The following is a 23,807-nucleotide window of genomic DNA, read 5'->3' as shown; positions in this document are numbered from 1 at the left end:
CCCTCCCCAGAATCTTTAGTAGGCAGTGATTCACAATTATTCGGAAGGAATTAGAATTAAGAAACCCCAAATAGAATTGACAGTTTTCTCAATATTATTGCCTAAGGGTGTGCTTCTAAGTGTTCCTGGCTGTTTTAGATAAATGAATAAAAAACTTGTCTATATCCCAAGCTAGACTACATGATTTATATCATTACTCTTGGACTTTCCTTTGAACAGTTTGGTCTTTAGAAGTGAGAGAATAGGTATTGTCGGGTACATTCATTATCAGCTTCCACCTAGAAGCTCTTAAGTGCAACAGTGTATCTATCAACTAATCCAGACTGGCAGTAAACATATTTCTTAAAACCTTCAGCTTCCTTCCTGCCAGAGTGTTCAAATGATTGACCTCTCAGCCTTTCACTGAGGAAAAAAGTGGAACATAAGAAGAGAGCCCTAGACTAAGAATACTCAGATTCTGTTTTTGGCTCTACAACTTCCTGCCTGAGTAACATTGGCAATAACTTGCCCTTCTGCTCCCCCATCCCCCTCCCCAAAAAAACCGGTAAAGTGAGTGACCTAGATGATCCTCACGTGTTTTTACTACCTCAAATAAATAATGTTATTTCACCTACATAGAGAGCCTTAATTATAGTAAATGAGCCAAAACGGAAAGTCCAGTGAGAAATTAGCATTGATATTCCTTAATCTGGTCTTGTAAAGAAGGAGTATGATTATATTCTTTCCTTCTTCTATGGGACTCTGTGGTGTACTGTCATTATTCATCCCACTTTCTTATTTAAGGTTAGTTGAAAATCCGTTTAATAAACATTTCAGCTGTGCCTTTGTGCTGTACACCATGGTAGGCTGTGAGTATACTCAGGTTAGTGCCTTCAAAATGCTTACCAGCTAAGCAGGGAGAAAGCATGAAAACAAATCACAAATCTAGTGTGATGAATAGAACAAGCTAAGTATACCTAAGATGCAGAGGTAGCATGGGAAATACATATATATTTCTCCATACCTATTTTAAATTCTAGAAATAGGAAAATGTGGATGTCGTGGAGGGAGGGAGGTAGCTTTATGGTAAATTTAAAATAAAAACAAAAACTCCTAACTCTTTACCTGTTTACTACTGAATCATAATATTAGTTGCTATAAACTGTAATCAAATGAGTTAAGACATGAGAGGTTTAAAAAACAAAAACAGAAACAGAATGTTCTCTTTCTTTTCATAGATAAATTATTTTTCAATGTCTTGAAGCATCACCACTAAATTTCTCTTTATCAGTGGGTACTTCTGTCATTGAACAAAGAAGAGCACCTAAATGTATCAAGTAATCATTAAAAACCAAATACTATAGGCCAGAATATATTCAGATTCTCTTTGGAATTTAGAAAATGGGGAGAAACAAGTTTTCTTAAGGATACTGATGTTTCTTAGCATAATTAAGTTTTGTGGAATATTATCTTATATTGACAGAGTTAAGGTTTTCCTGGTGATTTGTAGCAATCTCGAAGTCAAATCAAAGAATTGGAAAGTGTTTAAACTCTGGGTGTTAAATCTAGCACTACCAAAGCAATGTTGTTGCATAACAGGGGGATGGGGAGCTTGGGGGAGTTTAGTATAAAAACTTGGCCTGAGCTAATTTGTTTTGTTTGAAACTGGAAATCATATTGTTGAAATTTGCATTCTGTTTTCTTTCAAAAGGTGTATTAACACAAGGCACTCAGTTTTTAAAGGGCTTCCTCCTTTCTATAGGAAAAATTTGGCTTCTGAAAAAGGAAAAAAATTGCACAAGCAATTCAGCAACATTGCACCTCTTTCATCATTTTGAGGATACAGGCTTCAACTCAGTAACTCCAGACATATTTTCTGGAAACATGGAAAAACATGCCCATAAGCACTGAACATAAAACCTGACTGTACCCCCATAAACGTGTGTACAATCTTATGGTCTACTTACCACTGAGTTTCTTAAAGCCATGTGCATATTTAAAAAATCACTAGACTAAATGAAAATTGGAACAAGATGCTATTTGAGAGAAGGCCCAGAGATGCCTGAGGAACACTGCTCTGTGACTCTCCTATGAAGTAAGCAAGCCTCTTGCCCATCAATAGATAGAACCTATGCTTTCCAGATAACCCCTATCCTGAGAAATTAGATTAAGATGGAAAAAACAGAATTAAAAAATATATATTTTAACCATCCAAACTGAGTACTAAAAAAACATGGTTCCTAAAGAAGCATGGAATAGTTGAAAAGTTAACAGCCAGACCAGTTGGATTGTGTTTTGGAAAACATCACACTGTAAAACTCACAGTGCTTCAGGACCATGCCCAGTGACTCTGAAGATAAGAGAGAGAAGAGGAAATGGTGATAGAGAGCTTTATAAGTTCAGGGGTGTGCTAAAAAAACTACTGGAAGGTCTAAGAGAGTCTCATGAAACATAAAATCCCAATGCAACTGTAATCTGAATGTGAGGAAAAGGTTATTCTTAAAAAAAATAGTTGCATTCTTGCAAAATATATTAACCTTGAGTCTTCGACCTTTTTTTTTTCAGGTTGAAAAAGTTAAGCATGATTCATATACTAAAGATTTCCATTTTATGCTTAGTATTTCTTTTAAAATTGCATTCTAACCCAAGGATGTGTCTCTCTCTCCTCTGTTTTGGTTCTTGTGCTTGCTCTGTCCCAGGTTGGCCTTCATTCCACGATGTGATCAGTTCTGATGCAGTCACATTCACAGATGACTTTTCCTATGGGATGCACAGGGTGGAAACCAGCTGCTCTCAGGTCAGTTAATCCCACCTGAAAATCCAAAATGCTGCTCACTCTGCATTGCAAGCACTTTCAAGACTCCTGGTTGTACTAAATATAGCAACTAAGGCCAAGTGACCCATCACAAAAGGGACAAACACAATGAAGTCTCTATCAAGTCCTAATGACATCTCAGTCTTGAGGAGTTTAGCAAGTCCAGTTAAATGTCAGTCATTGGCTTCAACACTATTAAACAAAATCATTGGTAGGAAAAATCATCTTCAATTGACTTAATACAGTGGGGAATGGGCCATTCTTAGGGCATGTGAAGATTTCATCACATGGCCTCACATAATCTGTTTACATAATCCCCTTCTCCCTGCAGTTCTGTGCACTCATTGTTCAGTTATAATACCTCTAATGGTAATGATCCCAACATGGTCAACAAAGACCCCAGAAACAGCTCTCCTTGGGTGGATGTGAGGAGGGAGGTTGGAGAACGGCAGAAGGAAGAGGAAGTTCAGTGGTGGGCTGTGTGAGGGCAGAGAGGGAATGTGTGATAAGGTAATTCCTTCTCTACTTCTCCTAGGAATAGGCCTATCCTCATTTCCAAGGATGTTCTAGTTAGTTCCTTCCACCCTGCTCTGACCGAATTAGTGCTGGATCTAAGGGGGAAAATGAACGTGTGTTGAGGAGAAGGCAAAAATATAGTTAATCTGTCATCCTAATCAAGAAATTTGAACTTTTGGGGGTTTTGTGCTTAAGCCCAGAGACATAGCCAGAACCTTCTAGTTCTAGAGCAACTGCACATTAGATAGTCTCTTCTAGTTCTCTAGAACTAGGGCAACTGCACATTTTATTCTAGAGTAGGTAGTCCTGCTTTAATTTGCTTTAAATAAGTGAAATATAAAGTCTAAGTGTTGTGGCACTAGAACTCATTGATACTACAGAGTGTTTTGTTGGGGGCTGTCTCTTGTACAGTACATATCAGAGGTAGAGGGGGCACAATCAGGCAGCTGTGATAGCAAAGGGATTGCCACGTGGGCCTCCCTCAGCATTCTTCCACCTGACCGTTAACCCCCTTCATCAGGCACGTGAGTTTTAGGGAGTAGGTAGCATATTTACTACCAAGTAGGGAAGGAGATTTGTTTGAACCTAACCACCTGATGAATTCCTGTTTTATTTTTTTAAAATAAGGCTGGCAAGTTAACTGTCTTCTAAGTATGAGGACCACCCTCTCCCTTGAAAAGCAGGCTTTATATTTTATCCAAGTCACATTGTCAGTTCAGTCTTGTTTCTCAGATCTGAGTCTGAGCAAGATAGTGGTAATTTTCGATCCTGGGTCTCACCCCCAGAGATTCTAATTTAATTGGTTTGGGTGAGGCCTGAACGTCAACATTCTCAAAAACTCCCCTGGTAAATGTTCACAATAACCTTATGACTAGATAATGTTATTCTTTCTCATTTTACACTTGAGAAAATGGAGGCACAAGGAGTGCGATTACACTTGTGTAGAGATTCATAGATTGAACTGAGACTTGAATTTGGGCAGTTAGCTCCAGAGCTCTCTATGGTGCTCAGTTGGGTAAATAAGTAGATAGAGGGGAGGTAGGTAGGTAGGTAGATAGATAGATAGGTAGATAGATACATGTACCACAAAGAGTCATATTGAAATAAGAAAAAAACAAAAACAAAACCCAAATCCTCTGATCCCTCAGCAGTTAAATTCAATTCAGTTTTGGATTCAATTGAATTTTTATTGATTTTTGTTATAACTGCCACAGAAGCAAATTGTGAATATCTACCCAGGAATCTAAAATACTTGACAAAAAAGTGAGGTTGGATGGTACACAGTAATTTGTAACTTAGGTACATAGTACTTAGTAAACCTCTCTTAAGGCTAATGGTTGTTTTTTTCGTTCTTTTTTTAAGCTGCCTTAAAGTCTGTTATATGACTGCTACTTTCCTTTTCACTCAGAACCCACTTTCAGACATTGAGTTCTATGAAAATCAAATAAAAAAGGGACAGAAAAAGTGGGGCATAAGATAATACCTTTCCTTCAGGCCCTACTCTGATGTCTTTGTGACTAATTCTTATAATTCACAGTTAGAATATACTTCCTCCTTTCCCTGTGCCAGCCACTGAGGTAACACCAGTAGGAGTCAAGACAAGACCATTAGGAAGATGTCCTACAGTGACCAGAGGAATAAAACCCACAGACTGTGCCCAAATTAGGCAACACTCATAACAGATACCAAGCTAACCCAAGCATAGCTCTCAGCCCTTTGGTTAAAGGCCTAGGTGACTGTTACTATTCTTTGGTCCTTTCCTAACAGTTGGGTGAAGAACTAACACTGACTGACCTACTCCATTTCAGCTTCTTTTTCCACCACCTTTATTTCTCACATTAGAAAGTGACCCTTTCTTAAATAAAAGTCTTAAATTTAAAGAGAAGAGGGAGGGATATTTGTTCCATTTCTTTCTTAAATTTAAAGAGAAGAGAGAGGGAAATTTGTTCCATTAACGCATGTGTAAAAATGCATGCTTTGAGAAGTAAGTACCACGTAGAAAATAATTGGGTTCCAGCCCCAAAGAATATGTTTGCTGGACTCTTTCCTGTGTGGACAGAGTGGGCCTGTCTGCCCCACAGTACACTAAGAGCTCACTAAGCTAAAGTGTGCTGGGTGTCTTTCCTTTCAGTTTCTTTGTCTTCTAATTTGTGTTTGACACAGACATTTATTTTCCTCTTGTATTACATTTTTCTTTAGTTTTCTCTTGTCCATTTTCTCATTCATCCTTTTTATCTTGACTCGAGGGAAAAAAACTGATTTAATGGTTTCCATACTAGAGTAACCACTTGTATCTTACTTCCTAGTTTCTCACCCTTAACACTATTTTTCATTATCAGTTTATCTTCTTTTACCTTCTATTCTTTCAGTTTAGGTAGTCTCTTCTCCTACTTGCAACTTCTCCCATCTTTTTTTTTGTTTGTTTTAAACTTTTGGATGGTGACATGGTATGGCAAAATTGTCTGGTTTGCTTCTCCTCTTTCTAAAATTCTTGTTGTATTTTGAATTCACATGGTTTGTCCTTTCTCTGGACTGCATTGCATGAAAGGGGTTTGTGTTATAAAGAATCTATTAGATGTTTTCAGTATCTTAGAGACATTCTCAGTTGGACATGGTATGTGGAATGCTTCTTTCCTTATGGTAAAGATGGAGCATCTAAACACGTAGACCCTTTTACTGCCAACTTACACAAATAAACTGAGCTTCTGTGGATGAAACCAGTAGACTCAACCTGCTTGCCTGGCAATATGGCGATTTTTTTTTTTTTTTTTTTTGGTGTATGGGTCTCTAATTCTTGCTTTAGTACTTAGGATTCTTCTCCTTCTCCTTCTCCCCTCCCCCATCCTCCCTTCTCCTCCTCCTCCCCTGCCCCTTCTTCTTCATTGTGATATGGATCACACCATGCAGTGAATTAGGCCTCATATTTGGGTAAGAATTGTAAACACATTGGGAGCCATACCTACCACCTCATTATACTACACTGTAGTTTTTCCTTGTGTCCAGTGACTTCTTCTTTTATTATTTTTTTTAAATTTTATTTATTTATCTTTGGCTGAGTTGGGTCTTCGTTGCTGCGCATGGGCTTTCTCTAATTGCAGGAATGGGGACTACTCTTCATTGCGGTGTGCAGGCTTCTCATTGCAGTGGCTTCTCTTGTTGTGGAGCATGGGCTCTAGACGTGCAGGCTTCAGTAGTTGTGGCACATGGGCTCGGTAGTTGTGGCTCGCGAGCTCTGGAGCGCAGGCTCAGTAGTTGTGGCTCGCGGGCTTAGTTGCTCTGCGGCATGTGGGATCTTCCCGGACCAGGGCTCGAACCCGTGTCCCCTGCATTGGCAGGCAGATTCTTAACCACTGAACCAACAGGGAAGCCCTTTTTTTTTTTAATTTTTTTATTGGAGTATAGTTGCTTTACAATGTTGTGTTAGTTTACTGTGCAGCAAAGTGAATCAGCTATGTGTATACATCTATCCCCTCTTTTTTGGATTTCCTTCCCATTTAGGTCACCACAGAGCACTGAGTAGAGTTCCCTGTGCTCTACAGCAGGTTCTCATTAGTTATCTATTTTATACATAGTATCAATAGTGTGTATATGTCAATCCCAATCTCCCAATTCATCCCATCCCCCCACCCCTTTTCCCCCTTGGTATCCATATGTTTGTTCTCTCCACTGACTTCTTAGGTAGTAATACTGTAGTAAAATTTTTATTGAGAAAGTTAAGATTTATTTAGTACTGTAATCACTTTTCAGAGAAATATTGCAGTCAGGTCCTTCTAAAAGAATTGCTGTGTAAGGAGCCTAGCTCAGTGCCTGATCTTTAAGTTAACAGCACAGAGAACAAGCAAGGGTATAGAGATTCTTCACTGTCTTCCTCAGGATTACTGCTTGTGGAGGAGATTGGTTACCCTGCTGCATTCTGATTCTTGTTGCAAATATATTTGTTTTCTTTTACTGTTCTACCTACTGAGTTGAGGAATTATATTCCAGTTGTCTCCTCCAAAGAGGACCTTTATCTTAAATTTGCCCACTTTGGTGGGCGTATGTATCTTCCCCCTGGCTGTAGCAATTTCCTAACAATTTTCAGTTATAAAGAATTTTTCTTAATTTCGTTTAATTCACATTTTTAGTTAGCGATAAAATATATTGCTTCTATTCCACTTTCACTGACTACTATGAGTAATTGCTTGACAGCTTCTTCCTAATTCTCCAACCCCAGCCTGCTAGGCAACACTGTCAGGAATTTAAATTCAGTGCAAAGAGGTAAAATTTGCATGGTTTAAGCTGTAGTTCAGCGAAGTAAGTCTCTCCTGGAAATACTTGGGGAATTCTTCCTTTTGATCAAAATTCTACATCTGCAGCAAATGGGAGACCAATAAATCACTTAACTTTTTGTAATAATCTTTGAGGAAGAACCCTGAGTTTACCCAAGTTGGACTCCATTTATGACTGTAGCTATTACTGCTTGAATCTATGGTAGAGTCCCTTAAGTTTGTTTTAGATCATTATTAATTTGTTCTAAGTCAGCCAAATCAACAGAAAGGTAAATATCCACCAATACAAAGTACTTTTCAAGAGTTAAGCAGTTTTTGGGCTTCCCTGGTGGCGGAGTGGTTAAGAATCCGCCTGCCAGTGCAGCGGACACTGGTTTGAGCCCTGGTCCAGGATGATCCCACATGCCGTGGAGCAACTAAGCCCGTGCACCACAACTACTGAGCCTGCGCTCTAGAGCCCACGAGCCACAACTACTGAGCCTGTGTGCCACAACTACTGAAGCTCGTGCGCCTAGAGCCCATGCTCCACAACAAGAGAAGCCACTGAATAAGAAACCCGCGCACCGCAACGAAGAGTAGCCCCTGCTCACTGCAACTAGAGAAAGCCGCGCGCAGCAACAAAGACCCAATGCAGCCAAAAATAAATAATAAATAAATAAATTTTTTTTAAAAAGTTAAGCGGTTTTTGGTAAAACCCCAAACCTTATTAATCTTTTGCAGATGACAACTCATATATTGCTGATGATTAAAGATACCCATGTGTTACAATAGGATTTCAGACTCACAGCCCCTCTTTTTCTTGATCTTTCAGTAAAATCATAATGCTAAACTGGTGACTTCACAATCATTTCCTTGGCAAAAGATTAATATCACAAGCACAGAGGAAAAGAGCCCTACTTACACACAAGTGTCTTTGATAATGTTGGGAGAAAACAGGATACTACTGGCAAAGTAAATTGCTTTCCTTCTTAAAACTCTTTTCTCCTTCCCATCCTGCCCCATGTGCCCAAGTGTAAAAGCCCTGCTTTGAAACTGCTTCATCTTGTAGATCAAACACTTAAGAGAAAATGATAATAATAAAACCCCAAACATCCTAGGAATAGCTGGGAGAAAACCTTCTAGGACAGTTGGAAATATATCAGTGCAGAAATATGTAACTGTGTTGAATGCACTATTTGTGTTTCTTATGCACACAATTGAGAATTGCAGTCAGATTTTAAGGAATTATGTTAAATTTGATGTAAATCACTTGTCTTTTTTTTGAGGGGGGTCCTTTCCCTTTGTTCTCTACAGGTTCTTTAGTTGCCAGTTTTTCTGAGAGGCTTAGGTGATAAAGGATTCCCATGGGAATTTAAATTATTTCTTTTGAACAATGCTTATCTCATGCTTCCTCAGAATAAGAGCTGGAATATTCAGTCATAGTTTGCATTTTACCTGTAAAAGAAAGAAATACATAACCATTTTAAAACAACTTTCAAAATGCACACCAAAGATCGTACCCTGAAATAAATCATTAACAGCAGGTTTCAGAGATTTCTTCATCGGGCAACCAGTTTGTTTCAGTTCAACCAGGTGTGCTGAGGGATCCCAGCACACTGCCAGCTGGCTGGGGCCGGGACGCAGAGCTCTCAGGTGGCTAAAGAAACAGTGCATCTCTGACAACTTTCATTCATCATCGTAGCCTTCCGCCAGGGGTAGAAGCTGGAAAGAATGGGCTCCTTGGGTGTTCCCCTCAGGGAGGAGCCTTCAGGGCTTGTGCACTTTTAAAAGAAACCGGGTGCTGGTCTTTTATGGGAGACTAGGTGTTCCTGGGAGGAAGCAGAAATGGTACTGTGTTGTTGGTTAGGCTTCCTTCAGACAAATGGCCTTACAACTTTGCAGGCAACCGGATGGGCATGTATGTGGTGGCACAGATATAAATGAACACCTTGCTCCTCCCTCAGTTATGTGAGCCTGGAGTGAATCTTCCAGAACACCTTGTACAAGCATGATGAAGCTATCACTATTGTTTTTAGGGGACCATTACCGTTTCTGAGGATTTCCCTACCCCATCGCCAACCCATATACTTATTTACCAATGATTTTTGTTACCTTTTCCCCACTATAATTTCTCTTCCTCATCCCGCTCCCTTTTTCTTTTGCCTGGATGGGGGACATCTAGAATCTGTGTTTTTCTTATTGAAATCACTAGTTTCATTGATTCTAATGAAACTGCAGGCCGATAACCAACTCAGTCCAACAGATTAAATTACTCTAATTTGGATTTTTTAACAATGATTTGGGAAATGAATGATTTGGGAAATAAATACTACAAAATGGCTTCAAGTATACCATTGCTATGCTTTATTTTTGTAGTAAGGTAAAGAGAACTGTTTTCTAAATATGCTTGAGATGATTAATAAAGGCAATATCATTTATTTTTGCCCAGATAGCTGTATTCTCTCATTAAAAAAAAAAAAAGAAAAACCAAAAAAACTATCTGAGGCTTTTATGTGAAAACTCCACCTCTCAGATGCCAGGTGACTGAAGAGCCGGAGCTGCACGTGAGATCAATAATTGTGCACACATACTGGTTACCGAGAGCACCAGTTCCTGTTGGCCTGCACGCTGACTCTTTTGGCAGGCAGAAATAGGTGCTTTCCTGTGTCCATTGGGTAAGCATGTGTATTTTTACTGGTGCATCTTAGCTGCTGATGCCTGAAAATTTGGTCTCCATTGTTTATAGAAAGGAAAAGCAATCTGAGCTGTCAGCCTTGATATTACCTAAACCTGCATAAAATGCGGTAAAATAATGCAAGATTTGTTTTTTAGGCCTGTTTCATATTTTCCAGGCAACAGATCAAATCAGTTCAGGGTTCATTTTTAGTTCTTTAATAAACTGACACAGTATGTTGGCAGTAAAATAAGAATGCACTTTTACCATGGAAGTGCCCTATAGTTGAAGTTGCTATTTGTGCTATTCATTAATAACTAGAGAACCCTCGAAAATTGAATTTAGCACTTTCTATGGGGAAACTGAGATTCTGGTGCTTTCCACTGTAATGAGCACCATCCCTCACTTCTCTCTCATCGTCTCCTATTTTCCTTCCTTGCAATGTATAAGGGTTTTATACACCAAATGAGCACAGTGAGAAGAATTAATAAACCATCTGTATGTCTCTTCTCTCACGTTCTTGCCTAAGTCTTGACTCCTCCATCTGCTTGAGATGCTCTCCCCTGGATATCCGCTCCTTCACTTCCTCCAGGTTCTTATCCCAAAGCCAGCCCGGAAAAACCACCCCTGGCCACCTTACCTAAAATGTCAGCCCCCAACCTGACAATCTGTTTCACTTTCTGGTTTTCGTTTTCGTTTTTGTTTTGCTCCTTAGCATTTACTTCCACCTACTGTGCTTTACAGTCCCTTATTTCCTTTGTATTGTCTGTCTCCCCCACTGGAATGTAAGCTCCGTGAGGCTACTGCCTGTACCTCCAGAGTCTGGGACAGTGCCTGGCATGTAGCAGACGCTCCATAAATATTTGTGAAATGAATGAAGGGGGGGGTCATTTGCCCCAGGCTTTGGTTTCTTTGTTACGTAACAAACGATGTGTTTTCACAGGCTGTTTGAATGCGGAGCACTAACGTCCCCATACCCTTCAGCCCCGTCCCTGCTGAGGAGGGTGGGGGACAGGTAAGTGTGGCCAGTGCTGTTGTCTCCTGGAGCCGAATCCAGCAGCACACTGGTTAGTGCGGGCTCTGTTCAGTGAGCCAGGCTTTCTGGAGACGCTTTCTCTGGGCTGGATTTCTCTTAACACCATCATAACCAACCATCCCTCCTTCTGCCACTGTCTGGACTCTCTAGCTCTCCTCCTTCCCCAGCTTTTTGGATAGTCAGTAGCATGGAATGAGTTCGACAGCTTATTCCTTCTCCACATGACCCAGTTTGTGCAGGTAAGGCAGCCCACATGGCACTCCACCTGTTGGAGGCCAGAAAAACCGATTGTGTGGACTAGTGACATTTCCATTTGCCCCACTGCAGTCTTGGTGACTGTGACATAAATCTGTTGAGTCTTGCTATTGCTTTGCTGGGTTCCAAGAACATCCAATGCTTGTCTGATGTTAAGTTTTACTGCCCATGAAAGCAAACGTCACCTCCGTCATGGCCAGTTAAACAGTATCTTTTACAGTGGACTTCTGCATATCTGAAAGCCACCCATCCAAAGCCAAAAGCAGTGCCAGAGGTCCAGATCAAGGGTCAACTCAATTCATAAAACTACTGCAGTCATTTTTCAGCTGGCTTCACAGATCAGAAGATACAGTGGCTCCTAAATGATTTCTGATATGCACAATTCTAGTGTCTTTTATTCTCAGCATGTGGTGCAAAACCTGCCAGAAACCATCTTTGCAGCTATTGACAGGCAGATTAGAAATCATCCATGATGGCTTCCATCATTTCTCTACAGGCCGGTCATCCATTTAAACTGCTGAACGTGAGTTCCCCTCAAAGCCGGCTTTGTACACGCTGTTGACTTACATTTTGCTCTTCTCTTGCAGTGCGGTGCTCACCTCGGGCACATTTTTGACGACGGACCTCGTCCAACTGGCAAAAGATACTGCATAAACTCTGCGTCCTTGTCTTTCACACCTGCAGAGATCAGCAGCGCCAGTGGGGACAGCGCAGGGGGCAGCCCGGCCCAGGGCGACAAGACGGAGCTGTAGAGGAGTTGATGGAAACAAGTGTACTTAATGCACAGCTTATTAAAACGAATTCGAGAGCATCTATCTCAGATATATTTTTTCAAAAATAGAAGAGCAATTTTATGCTACTGATATTTTTCTTCTTTTGCTTAAACAGAGGCCCTGGCCATCAATGCATTTTGCTATTGACTAGATCGGGAACTGTTTGTAACTTTAGTGAACCTCAGAGGTAGCTTTGTGAAACTTCTTCACAAGCCACTTACGTAGCATTTGGCATTACTACATAGCTTCTTTGGATTTTTTTTCTCCTTGCTTAATAGGCAAAAGGTGCTTGGTCTTCAGACATGAAAATCAAGATCTCCTCTGCAGTGCGGAGACCAGGGCTTGGTGGGGGTGGGGGTGGGGGTGGGGGCAGGGTGTTGAGACACACGGCCTGGAGGCATTTGTGCAGATCCACCTAAGATAAGGGTGGAGCGATGTCTTGTGAGACTTCTCAGCTTTGGTGGAAAGTTTGGGCTGAGGTCCTTTATTCTCCCAAAAAGGGCGTGAAGGTCTAAAGTCTTTCCTTATATTAAATTGTTGCCAGATCCGAGGGGGCACACTGAGTGTTGTGGCAGAGAAGCAAACATGATCTCATTGGTTAGGCCTTTATTTTATTTTTATTTTTCGTTGAAAACATTGGAATGTAAGATAACCGTAAAATGTTGAGCCCTGTTTTGTCCAAAGTTCACAAAGAAGAGCACCTGCCATTGCCTTCTGTAAGTCTGTCCCTCCACACCTCATACCAGCTGCGGCTGGAAGGGCATTTTGGTGAATTCACTGTGTAAAATAAAATACTGGGAACAACACACTTCATCAAGGCAGCAGAAGTAAGAGAGAGCAGAGAAGGCTGAGGAGGAAGCCTGGGTACTAGATGTCCAGTGCTCTGAAGAAGAGCAAGTAAGGAACGGAGCCCAGAGGGGAGGGTGGGGGACCTGTGCACAGGGCAAGGTGACCTCTGGAAGGACATTGGGGCTTAAAATAGAAACAGCCAGGAGCTCGCATCCCACCCTTGACACTAATCTGCTGTGTGAGGAGGGACAGGCTGTCTAGCCTCTCCATGCCTATTCTTTATGTATAAACACGACTTAGAATATTTGCAAAATAATTGACACTCTCAGGGGAAAATTACTATATTGCAATACAATGAAGATCAGTGTTGTAAAATTAAACTGATCTGGTTCTAATTGCCTCAAAGGCCGAAGCCCAGGCATTTGAAATGGAAAGAAGCAGAGAGGAGGGTGACTTAGCTGATTGGTATGGAAACAGTTGGGCCAAGAGCCAGAAATTTTTCTCTGTAGCAGTATGGCTGGTTTTACTCTAAGAAGCTCCGCTCAGTTGCCATATAACATTTAGTCTGGTGGGATGGATGTCATTGTGCACCGTAAGGTTTCTACAGCTCTGAGCAGTGGTGATATATGTTGGTACTGCGGCCGCCAGGCGTGAAGGTATGGTTTATGACTGATATATATTGTGTTTGTAGCCTTGAATGCTAATCCTGAAGTGTAATTTTTAAAAAATAATTTTTTGGTAAATCTTTGATAGCTTATGAACACTGACTTCTTTCCATATAAGCACCAAGACCAAAATAAGAAAGAGGAACACCTGACAATCTTAAAGAAATAATGAGAAACTAAAATGAAAAGTTGTGATCCATCGATGTCAGCGTGGTCATGTCCACATCCTTCTGTGTCTCTCCAAACACCTCCTGGTGAGGCTCTTCATTGTCATGTGGGCCACAACTTTGAGATTCCAGATGCACTATGCTCTTCTTCCCTCGGCTCCCAGATTTGTCACCTCAGGCCCTGGGGTCACTCTGGAATTCGCAAGTTTCACTCCCCTCTAGAAGTGAGACGTTGAATTTAAGACCCTTGAAGCCTCAGTGTCCAGACTATCCTAGAAGTCTTTCCCAACCTCACCAAAGGAGTCCCAACATTTCCCAGCGACCCAAGGATCCCTAAAGAAGTGGGTCTCCCAGGACATTCCTGTCCCAGTGTGCGGTCCATCCTTCGGGGGCTCACGGGGCTCCTGCTCTAGGTGGTGGCCTGCCGCGGGGTCTGCTGGACACAAGCTACAGTGCTGGGGTAGACAAGGAAGATAAACGGGGACTTCTCCCTCTCCCCAGAGACTCTGGATTCTCACCGTTCCTCCAGTTCTATTGTGGGGCTTAACATTCCCCTCAAAAAGCTCCTCTTCTAATGCTTAGTCTTCGTTCAAGGAAAGCCAGTTTTTCTTCTACCACATTTTCCAGCATCAACTTTAAGAAAAATGCAACATCCATGGCAAAAAGAAAGTGGGTGTATGCATGTGGTTTAATTTCAGATTGCTTTTGAGTTTAAGTGGTATCGAATTTCAGCGTATTTCTGTCTTATGTTAAAGAAATATATTACTAAAACGTAAGTGAGCAATAATGTCAGCTGTCGAGCACTAGATTTATTTTTGCAGGATATGGAGTGCAATGAACTGAGTCAATATGGCGAGGTGTATGTGATCTGTGGGAGTTATGCCATTTAACATGGGAAACGCATGGGACTTTCCCTCTCTGCACTCCAGCCCTCACTGTGCCGTTAGGAGACGCAGGTTTCTTTGCTGGTGTGTAAAAAAGTACGTCCATACACTCATGTGGAATGGATCTCAAGAAAGCAACAGTACATATTGTATTAGAGAACATTTCTATGTGTTTAAACTTTTCACTTTATAGATGAATTTAAACTCTTAACGTAAATGACATAGCGATTTGAAAGCCTCTCCATGTTAATTGAATTGAAAATGCCTTGCTTTAAATATGGAATATGATGAAAGGGATTAGCATTTGTTCTGAAGGTCAAATACTACTTTTGCCTTAGATAGCTTTGTAAGAATTTTTCTCCAAGCAATTCAAAACTTTTGAAAAATGACATGGAATTTTCATTAAAAACCCTTTTCCTATGTCTATTGTATACAGAAATTATGTAATAAAATCTCTTTATAAAAATGTTTTCCTCTCTGATTCTAAAGACTTCTCTTATTTTTAGCACAGATGCACAGACCATCCACTGGAGTTTGCCATAGGCTGCTCTGTTTACCTCCTTACCCAGCTGACATGTCTGTAGTTTGTACAGAGGGCCTTTTATCTGGTGTGGACTTTATAAGCTGGGGCTCTGACAGTGGGTCTAGTTCGACTCCCCATACCCCAGGCCCCAGGAGAGGCCTCCTGGGATCTGAAAGGTTGGAGGGAAGGGAAACATTTACAGAATTACTCTACTTTCACCTCATCTCAGCAGAATCTTCAGCAGCTTGTATATGTTTTTGTGCTTAAGACATGGACTTTGGCAAGTTGCATCATGATAACGCTATAGGTGAAAATGCAGGAATGATACCGTGCCGATGCCTAGGCTTCTGTTAAATAATTTGACAGGAGACATACTGTTGTCAAGGACTCGTCTCTAGGGAAACACATTATGGGTTCGCCATTGCTCACAGATGATTCACCTTTAAATATTTCTAACAGAAGAGTTTCGGTATAGTGTTATTTGTTATCGAAATTTTTTAGTTTAATTTTTTGGTTCATTTTGTTGATTTGTTTATTTTGGGAGGAGAAGTGAGGTGATGAGGACTTTTGTTTTTCAGCCACTTCTTTAAGTCATATTCCTGGGATCCTAAAATTCACAGGCCAGCAATTTCATGTAGTGTACCTTAGAACAGTGCTTCTCAAAGTGTGGTCCCCAGACGGCGGCATCAGCATCCCCTGCAAACTTGCTACAAATATATGTTTTCTTAAACTTAATGCATCAGAAATTCTGGGGTAGGGCCCTATCGATTTATGTTTTAGCAGCCCTCTTTGTGATTCTGGTGTTTGTTCAACTTTGAGAACCACTGTCTTGGAACTTTCCGTGAGAAAACTTCATTTAGCATTAATTCTAAAAGCATTTCTATCTGACCCTCCAAAATGGTTTATTTTGTCATCACGGGTTGTCTTTCTGTAGAAGTGGGTCAGTTTTCCCAAAGCTTCATGCCTTTCAGCTATTCCTGTCCTTCATTGCCCATTTGTCTTGTTCTAGAAGACTAACTGGTTCTCATCAAGCAGCACCACCTTAGCTCCTGTTTGCATTTATGGGTTGACCTTGGGCTGCCCCGTGGTGCTCGCCATAGCTTTCTAGACCTGCAGGATGTCCATGGCAGGGTTCATCTCAGCAATTCCAAGAACTAGAGAACAGATCTCACTGCATAAATTTACATAATGACCTTTCCCATTTCTTTCATTTCCTTATGCCTGTACCTTCCATCATCATCATCACCATCATCATCATTTTTTTAACCTATTAGGAGATTTTTACAAAGGTGCCATGTACCCAAATCATGACTCTTTTTATGTCAGAAAACTGCCATCATTACCCAGATCGTAACAATGAAATGACTTTTAGAAGATGCTAGTATTAAAAAAAGCCTTGGGACAGGCTTACAAGCATCCTGTACTGACTTCTTACCAGTGTTTATCGTGTATTACGTAACTGATAGAAATTTAACCATTTTGATGTAGGACCTGAAAAAATGCCACATGCCATAAAAGAATAGTCTAGAAAGAACTCTTCCCATCCAATATCTCCCAGAGGCTAGCGTTGTCCTGGACCAACCTGGAAAGGGATTGGCCAAAGATGATTATAGGTTCTAAACCAAGCAGCTCTATAAATCTCTCACGTGAGTAAGGGGCTCTTATGGAACCATGAGAGGATAAGGCCACAGTGACCGGAGATTTAGGAACCAAATCAGATCCTCAGGCCTACCTGAGATTTTCGCCAACTTTTAGGTTGGTTACAGAATCACACTATTGTCAGATTATGGATGCCAGAGAACCTCATTCTTATTTCAAGGTTTGCAATTCCCCTCCCTGCAGTGTCCACCACTACCATTCCCAGCAAACACACACTCACCCTTATCATCCAGACCGGGCAGGACCCGGACAGATTTTCAGGAAAAAAGAGCAGGACAAGTCAATTAGTAATTCTTAAGTACTTAACCTCAGCACTGTACTGACAAGTTAAGGGAGTAGAAAGGTGCAGAAATAACTAGAAAGCAAAGTAAGAGTGTTTTGTGCAGGTCTCAGCCTATCAGTGGTAATGCTGTTGGCTGGAAATGCCTGGAGCCACTTACCTGGGCCCTGGTGTGCTTCCCACAGACATCTCCCTTTTCCAGACCAACGTTACCACTGGCCAGACCCTTGTGGTTATTATTATGGTTGCAAGACGCCGTCAGCAATAATCACCTGGAAACTTTAAAAAGTGTATTACTTACAAGCCCTGGAGCATATCAGGCACACCCCAGGACACACAGTGGGGCTGCAGGTAGAGAGAGAGAGAGTGAGCATGGGCCTGGGGTTCTGCCTTTATTGGGGCTGAGGGTAGAACCCGAGGGCTTCATGGGCTCACTCTTTATTGGCACGTTTAAAACATAAGAGCTGGAATTCAAAGCTGGAAGAAGAAAGAAAAAACAAGTGGCCCAAGTGGCTGGCCAGTTATCTAAATCAAGCAGGATCTCTAAAGCAAAGGAGCCTCACGGGGGTAGGGGTGGGGAGGGAGAGTGCATGTGTCCTGGCTCTTCAGTCACGTGACTGGCAATGTGTTTATTCAAGACAGCCCTCTTTGAAGCGGATGCCTTGGCAATGGAAGCTTAAATTAGGCATTTGCATCGCAGAAGAAAAGCCAACTGTCAGGGCTTATATTACAATCCACCCTGTGATGCCAAGGCATCATTGTCAGTGATGAGGACACTAATGGCCTAGATAGCTGATATGCTAAAAGTCAGGTATAGGGCATGTTGTAAACAGAAATTGTACATGTAAATAGGATTATAGTAGCAAAAAATATAATAATTATACAGGCAGTAGTCTGAAATCCTGTAGGTACCCATTGTCCTAAACTTGAAAGGTCCAGCCATGAAAATAGGTCAGTGATCTCAGGGACCCTGGGAATCTGTTCAAAGATTTAGTAAGATCGTGGAATATTTTAACAACTTGGGCCATCTGGTGTAAATAGGTTTGAACCTGTCCTGAGTTTGTAGATTGCTCCATATCTCATTGAACCGGTCTCTGAGTCCTGAGAATATGTCAGCTCAGTTAAAGGGCTGTGTCTTATTTCAGAAAGCGGTGAGGCAGGTGGGTTCCCCAAGTTAGGCCCATGTGGTGCAGGTATTTGGATCAGGTATTTAATAAGAGGCATTTCTATGGAAACAAACAAATAAAAAACACACAAAAGTTAATGACTGGAACAGATTATAATCCCAGTTACTGAGTTCTGAAGGCAGTTGGTCAAGAAGACTTCCAGATGGTGAGCTCAAAGCATCTTCAGAGGATGTGAGGGGAGACAGTGGCAATCTGATAGATCTTCCTGTTTTGCAGTTAGAATGTCTCTGGTGGTTTTTTGAGTGTCCCACATAACAATAGACATGAAGACTGTCCCCACACGAGTGAGGTGACTTCTCTGAAGTTGACATAAAGTTGTCCCACTTTAGCTTGCATGGCTCTGGGTAAAGGAGCCATGCAAGCTAAAAAGCCAATTTTAGTTCTCAATGATTCCAAGTCAGTAGGGTGAAGAAATATTGGAAACATTAGTTTGGAGAGTTGCAGCCAGATATTCGAGGAAACAAGAAGAATTCATTATCCAGTCCAGTTTATAGGTAGAAAAAAAAAACCCTGAAAAACAATTAACAGAACTACAATCTAATATCCACAAGTGTGTATTATGTTTCTACTGAAACATAATTTTTCTCTCTACAATCATCACCATTTCTATCAAAGATAACCATAGTAAGACTAATTTGTTTGCAAATTCAGTCCAGTTTCAATAAACTTGGCCTGATTATTTACATAAGGACAGCAAGAATAGTGATTGACCATATAGGCTCTTTTGTTTTGTTAGAATCATATATAAGAAATCTGAGACTGAACTTTTAAAAGCCTCTCTAGGCTAGGAAACAAAGTACAAAACTTGCCATCAACTTTGCCTGCAGTATCTAGAGATTTGGATGAATTCCTCTCTTCTCGAGTTCCCCCCAAATATTCTGAAGTTCCTGCACCTGCCAGGAAGTAACCTTCCTTAGTCACCTGGTAACCCCTACTGGGAGCCATGTAAACAAGGTACCAGGCCAATTTTTCCAAGGGGCTTTATTGACTCCATAAAGTCAACCTTCATTCCTTAAAGCTGTCTGGTCATATCTGAGTCTATGCATTTCTCTTTCAAATATGACATTCTAGTCAAAGCCTTGGTAATATAATCAATGGTTCCAATTGTGTCCTGTTACAAGGAAAACAGATTCTTATTGACATGCCCTTTGTTAAAGATCTGAGAGTTCATTATAATGCAGTTGTCAAGGAAATCTGATTATTTCTGTAACAAACATTTTAAGATGATAATTGGAATTATTACTGATACCATTACCTATCACATTTTTAGGAATTTCATATAATTTCTGGAACACATATATTAATAACATATATCTATACAAGGATATCCATAAAGATGGTTTAGCATTGTTTCTTATTTGACAATGCTTCCCATGTAATTTAACATATCAAATAAGCCCAATTATTATAATGTCTCGCTTCTTATAAGGAGAGAGAATAAATCTTTTGAGATGTTCCAGGGGTCCTCTGTAAAATCCCAAAGTTACTTCCAGGTCAAAAAAAGTCACTTAAAATTTGATTTTGGGAAGTTTGTCAAAAATATCAAAAGGTTGTGGACACTTGACTAAATAGGATCACAGTCATTATGAAACAATACTTAATTATCTACTTAACCAAAAGGACAAAAAATATTAAAGATAATATTACAGTTACAGCAGGTTACATAGTTGTGAGCAAAACTAAGTTATTTTAATATTGAGAAGATTCAGTTTTCTTAAGTAATCGAAGACCTGATCAAGATAACATGAAGACAGGAAATTTTTCATAAAACAAAACATCTTTGCTTTCTAGCCAGATTACTTAAAAGGTAAAGAAAAACATTTCACAATATCTTATTAAGTGCAATAGTTCAAGAAAGCTTTCTACTTTTAGCAGATGAAAGAAAATTAAGTTTTAGTTTTACGTAAGTGCACTATTGATATCAAAGCTTATTTTTTAAAACCCTTAAAATAAATTCATTCCATTTTAGCCATCTTGACTACACAAAGTAAAATTCTCTCTCTCTCTTTCATTTTTCCCAACTTTCTATACCATTTTGTCCTTTCTTTTCCTCTTTCTCATTCTAAAATAAAGTTTTACTTTTAAGACAAATTTACTTTGTTTTTCCTTAAAAAATATATCTCCATACTTCATACCTTTTCTTGCCAAAAACACATCCTACTTTCCTTGCATACTGGGTTGTAGCTCTCATTATTTCTATCAGCTTTAATTACATATGTTAATTAGAATTCTTAACCCTTAGAAACTTTAATTTCTAGCTAAAACTAAGAAGGAAGCAATTGTGAACTGACTGTTACACCAGCGTTCTTTACATTGGTAAATTTATGAATGCATTTCATAAGTTCTAGAAACACACATTACCTCATAGCACAATTTTTCAATGTGGCAGAAGCCAAGTTTACTAACAGACCCAAATATCTTTGGTTCCTCTGTAATAAGAGGTCAAAAGTAAATAAACTTAGACTTGGTTAGCAATTAACGTTTCAGTATTTTCTCTTGTTTGGAAATGATCTAGACAGTCAGTGAATTCCCATCATTAAACTTAGCAAAACTCTTAAGTTTCAAGTTACCAAAGAGATTTGGGAAACTATTTTCTTTTTAAAGTATTTTTTAAAAATTAATTAATTAATTAAGTTTTGGCTGCGTTGGGTCTTTGTTGCCATGTGGGCTTTCTCTAGTTGCGGCGAGCGGGGGCTACTCTTCGTTGCGGTGCGTGGGCTTCTCATTGCGGGGGCTTCTCTTGTTGCAGAGCACGGGCTCTAGGCGCACGGGCTTCAGTAGCTGTGGCACGCGGGCTCAGTAGTTGCTCCACGGCATGTGGGATCTTCCCAGACCGGGGCTCGAACCCATGTCCCCTGTATTGGCAGACGGATTCTTAACCACTGTGCCACCAGAGAAGTTCCTTTGGGAAACTATTTTTAAGTAGAAATCCCATAACACATAATTATTGCTAAAAAGTTGACCTACACTCTTATTCCAATTACATATATCTAAATTATTTTCTCCCAACAATGATGTTTAGACTACCAAGGAACTTTCATTAGACAGTAGCCAAAGTCAGCCATCATGCCGAGCTACTTTTCTTGCTGACAAATTTTGTGTTAACATGAATTTGTTTAACAAGTAAACCCAGGTAGGATAAAAGTTGTTTATCTGAATTATATTTAATGCTGACAACTCTGAAGAAATACCTATCTTAATTAAACCAAAAAAAATTAGATTTATTTATCAAAGATTATTCCAGATCATGTGAACTTGAAAAACATTTGGGTTAGTCTCTATATTTCTGAGTTTTAGGAATACTCAATTCATAAGTGCTTATTTTTAAGCCAATTAAGTAGAGCTCTTTTACAAAGTAATTTTGGCAATGTCATCTGCAGGTAGAAAGAAAAAATCACATAAATATAACATACATCCATAGACATACGTAAACATGCAGGCAGATACGAGACCCTATAACTTCCGTTCCAAGATTTTAGCCATGAATCAGGTACAACGATATAAAACTCACTAGTTTATAAATAATAGTTGAATACAAATTGGCAGATGGAACGATTTAAGGTTACCTGCTGCAGTGGCTAAAGCTTTTTACTAACATTTGTGGAGAAGACTTTTAAGATTTATATTTGTCCTTGACAAGTAAGCTTAAGGAGGCTGTGGACTAGACTTCGGGCAAGAGAGTTTTTATAGCATTTTGCATTTTAAAAGGCCTCCTTCTACATGTCCCAAATCTAGTCCGCTTTGCTTCCGTCTCAGGAGTTTGTGGGCAAGAGTTTTAGTCACCTCCTGAGGTGTTTACATTTCAAAGACATGGTAAGATATATGTCTTCAAGAGACAGAGAAAGAATGTAAATTTTATCCTAGGAGTTTTAGTGCCTTTTGGATGGTTATGGCAGTCCCAATAAAATGTAGTAAAGCTGCCCTGTAATTAGGGAGAGTCCTCTGTGAAAATAATTCTCTGGACTCAAGGTCAAGTGGGACCTCTTCAGGGTTGGAAGCAAAGAGGGGATCATTTGGGTCACTATGGTCATGAAAATGATAAACACATCGGCCCATGCCAGTTTTGCACAGCATCTTATAATGTTTTCCATTAACCGTGAGCCTTAGCAATGATCACTGATGGGAGGATGGGCCCAGCACCAGGCAATAAATATCCAAGTGAGGAGAGGAAAGACCTTGATACAGACATCATTGGCTCCAGGGCCTCTGCCTTCCCATTTCCCTCTCTCTCCTCCGTAGAGGCCTCGCTAGTCCTGTCAGCTTTTCCGCGGGCCGCAGGGATACCTCGTGAGGCGTGGCTTCCAGTTGGACCTCCTCCCCCGGTCTCGCAAGGCGCCCTGGGGAGGAGCGCGGAAGCTCCAGAGCCCTTTGCAAACTCTCGCGGCCTTCGCGAGTGCGCGCCCGACTGAGCTCTGGAGCCTCGCGACAGCTCCTGCAGGTATTTTTATCTGAAAAGGAGCGGTGAGCTGACGCCACCAGCGGGTGCCCGTCTAGTTCCGGGCTCCTTAGAAAAGTCACACGCGACGAGGTGGCAGCGCGCGCGTCTCCGGTTTCACTGTGACGCGGTGTGGTGACCACCGCGTGTGATGAGCTACAGTGAAGGCCTCCCTGCTTCCCGCGGAGCTTTCCGGGACGCCCTTCTCCCGACCTCGGCTGCCCCAGCCCGGCGGCTCCACAGCCCGTTCTTGTGCGGTAGCACAGGCGCTTTGGGTACCTCTTTTTTTTTTTTTTTTTTTCAACATCTTTATTGGAGTGTAATTGCTCTGCAATGGTGGGTTAGCTTATGCTGTATAACAAAGTGAATCAGCTGTACATATACATACATCCCCATATCCCCTTCCTCTTGCGTCTCCCTCCCACCCTCCCTATCCCACCCCTCGAGCTGATCTCCCTGTGCTATGGGGCTGCTTCCCACTAGCTATCTATTTTACATTTGGTAGTGTATATATGTCCATGACACTCTCTCACTTCCTCCCAGCTTCCCTTTCCCCTTCCCCGTGTCCTCAAGTCCATTCTCTATGTCTGTGTCTTTATTCCTGTCCTGCCCCTACATTCTTCAGAACCTTTTTTCTTTTTAGATTCCGTATATATGTGTTAGCATACGGTATTTGTTTTTCTCTTTCTGACTTACTTCACTCTGTATGACAGTCTCTAGGTCCATCCACCTCACTACAAATAACTCAGTTTCATTCCTTTTTATGGCTGAGTAATATTCCATTGTATATACGTGCCACATCTTCTTTATCCATTCATCTGTCGATGGACACTTAGGTTGCTTCCATGTCCTGGCTACTGTGAATAGTGCTGCAGTGAACATTGTGGTACATGACTCTTTGAATTATGGTTTTCTCAGGGTAT

At 40.8% G+C, this 23,807-nt stretch overlaps 1 protein-coding gene across 2 annotated transcripts in view; it reads left to right on the top strand.

The window, feature by feature from the left end:
- Nucleotides 1-15,268, top strand: part of MSRB3 (methionine sulfoxide reductase B3) — a 160,976-nt gene extending 145,708 nt beyond the window's left edge. For both annotated transcript variants that reach the window (XM_007179754.3, XM_007179755.2), the window contains exons 6-7: nucleotides 2,679-2,776; nucleotides 12,110-15,268. In XM_007179754.3, the coding sequence (XP_007179816.1) occupies nucleotides 2,679-2,776; nucleotides 12,110-12,274 (263 nt within the window). In that variant the 3' untranslated portion in view covers nucleotides 12,275-15,268. The remainder of the gene's footprint in view (nucleotides 1-2,678; nucleotides 2,777-12,109) is intronic.
- The last annotated feature ends 8,539 nt before the right edge of the window (nucleotides 15,269-23,807 follow it).

Source organism: Balaenoptera acutorostrata, chromosome 11 (assembly GCF_949987535.1).
Source record: "Balaenoptera acutorostrata chromosome 11, mBalAcu1.1, whole genome shotgun sequence".
In the NCBI taxonomy this organism is placed as follows: Eukaryota; Metazoa; Chordata; class Mammalia; order Artiodactyla; family Balaenopteridae; genus Balaenoptera; species Balaenoptera acutorostrata.
Note: the sequence above shows the minus strand (reverse complement) of the source record. Positions and strands in the feature narration are given on the sequence as shown.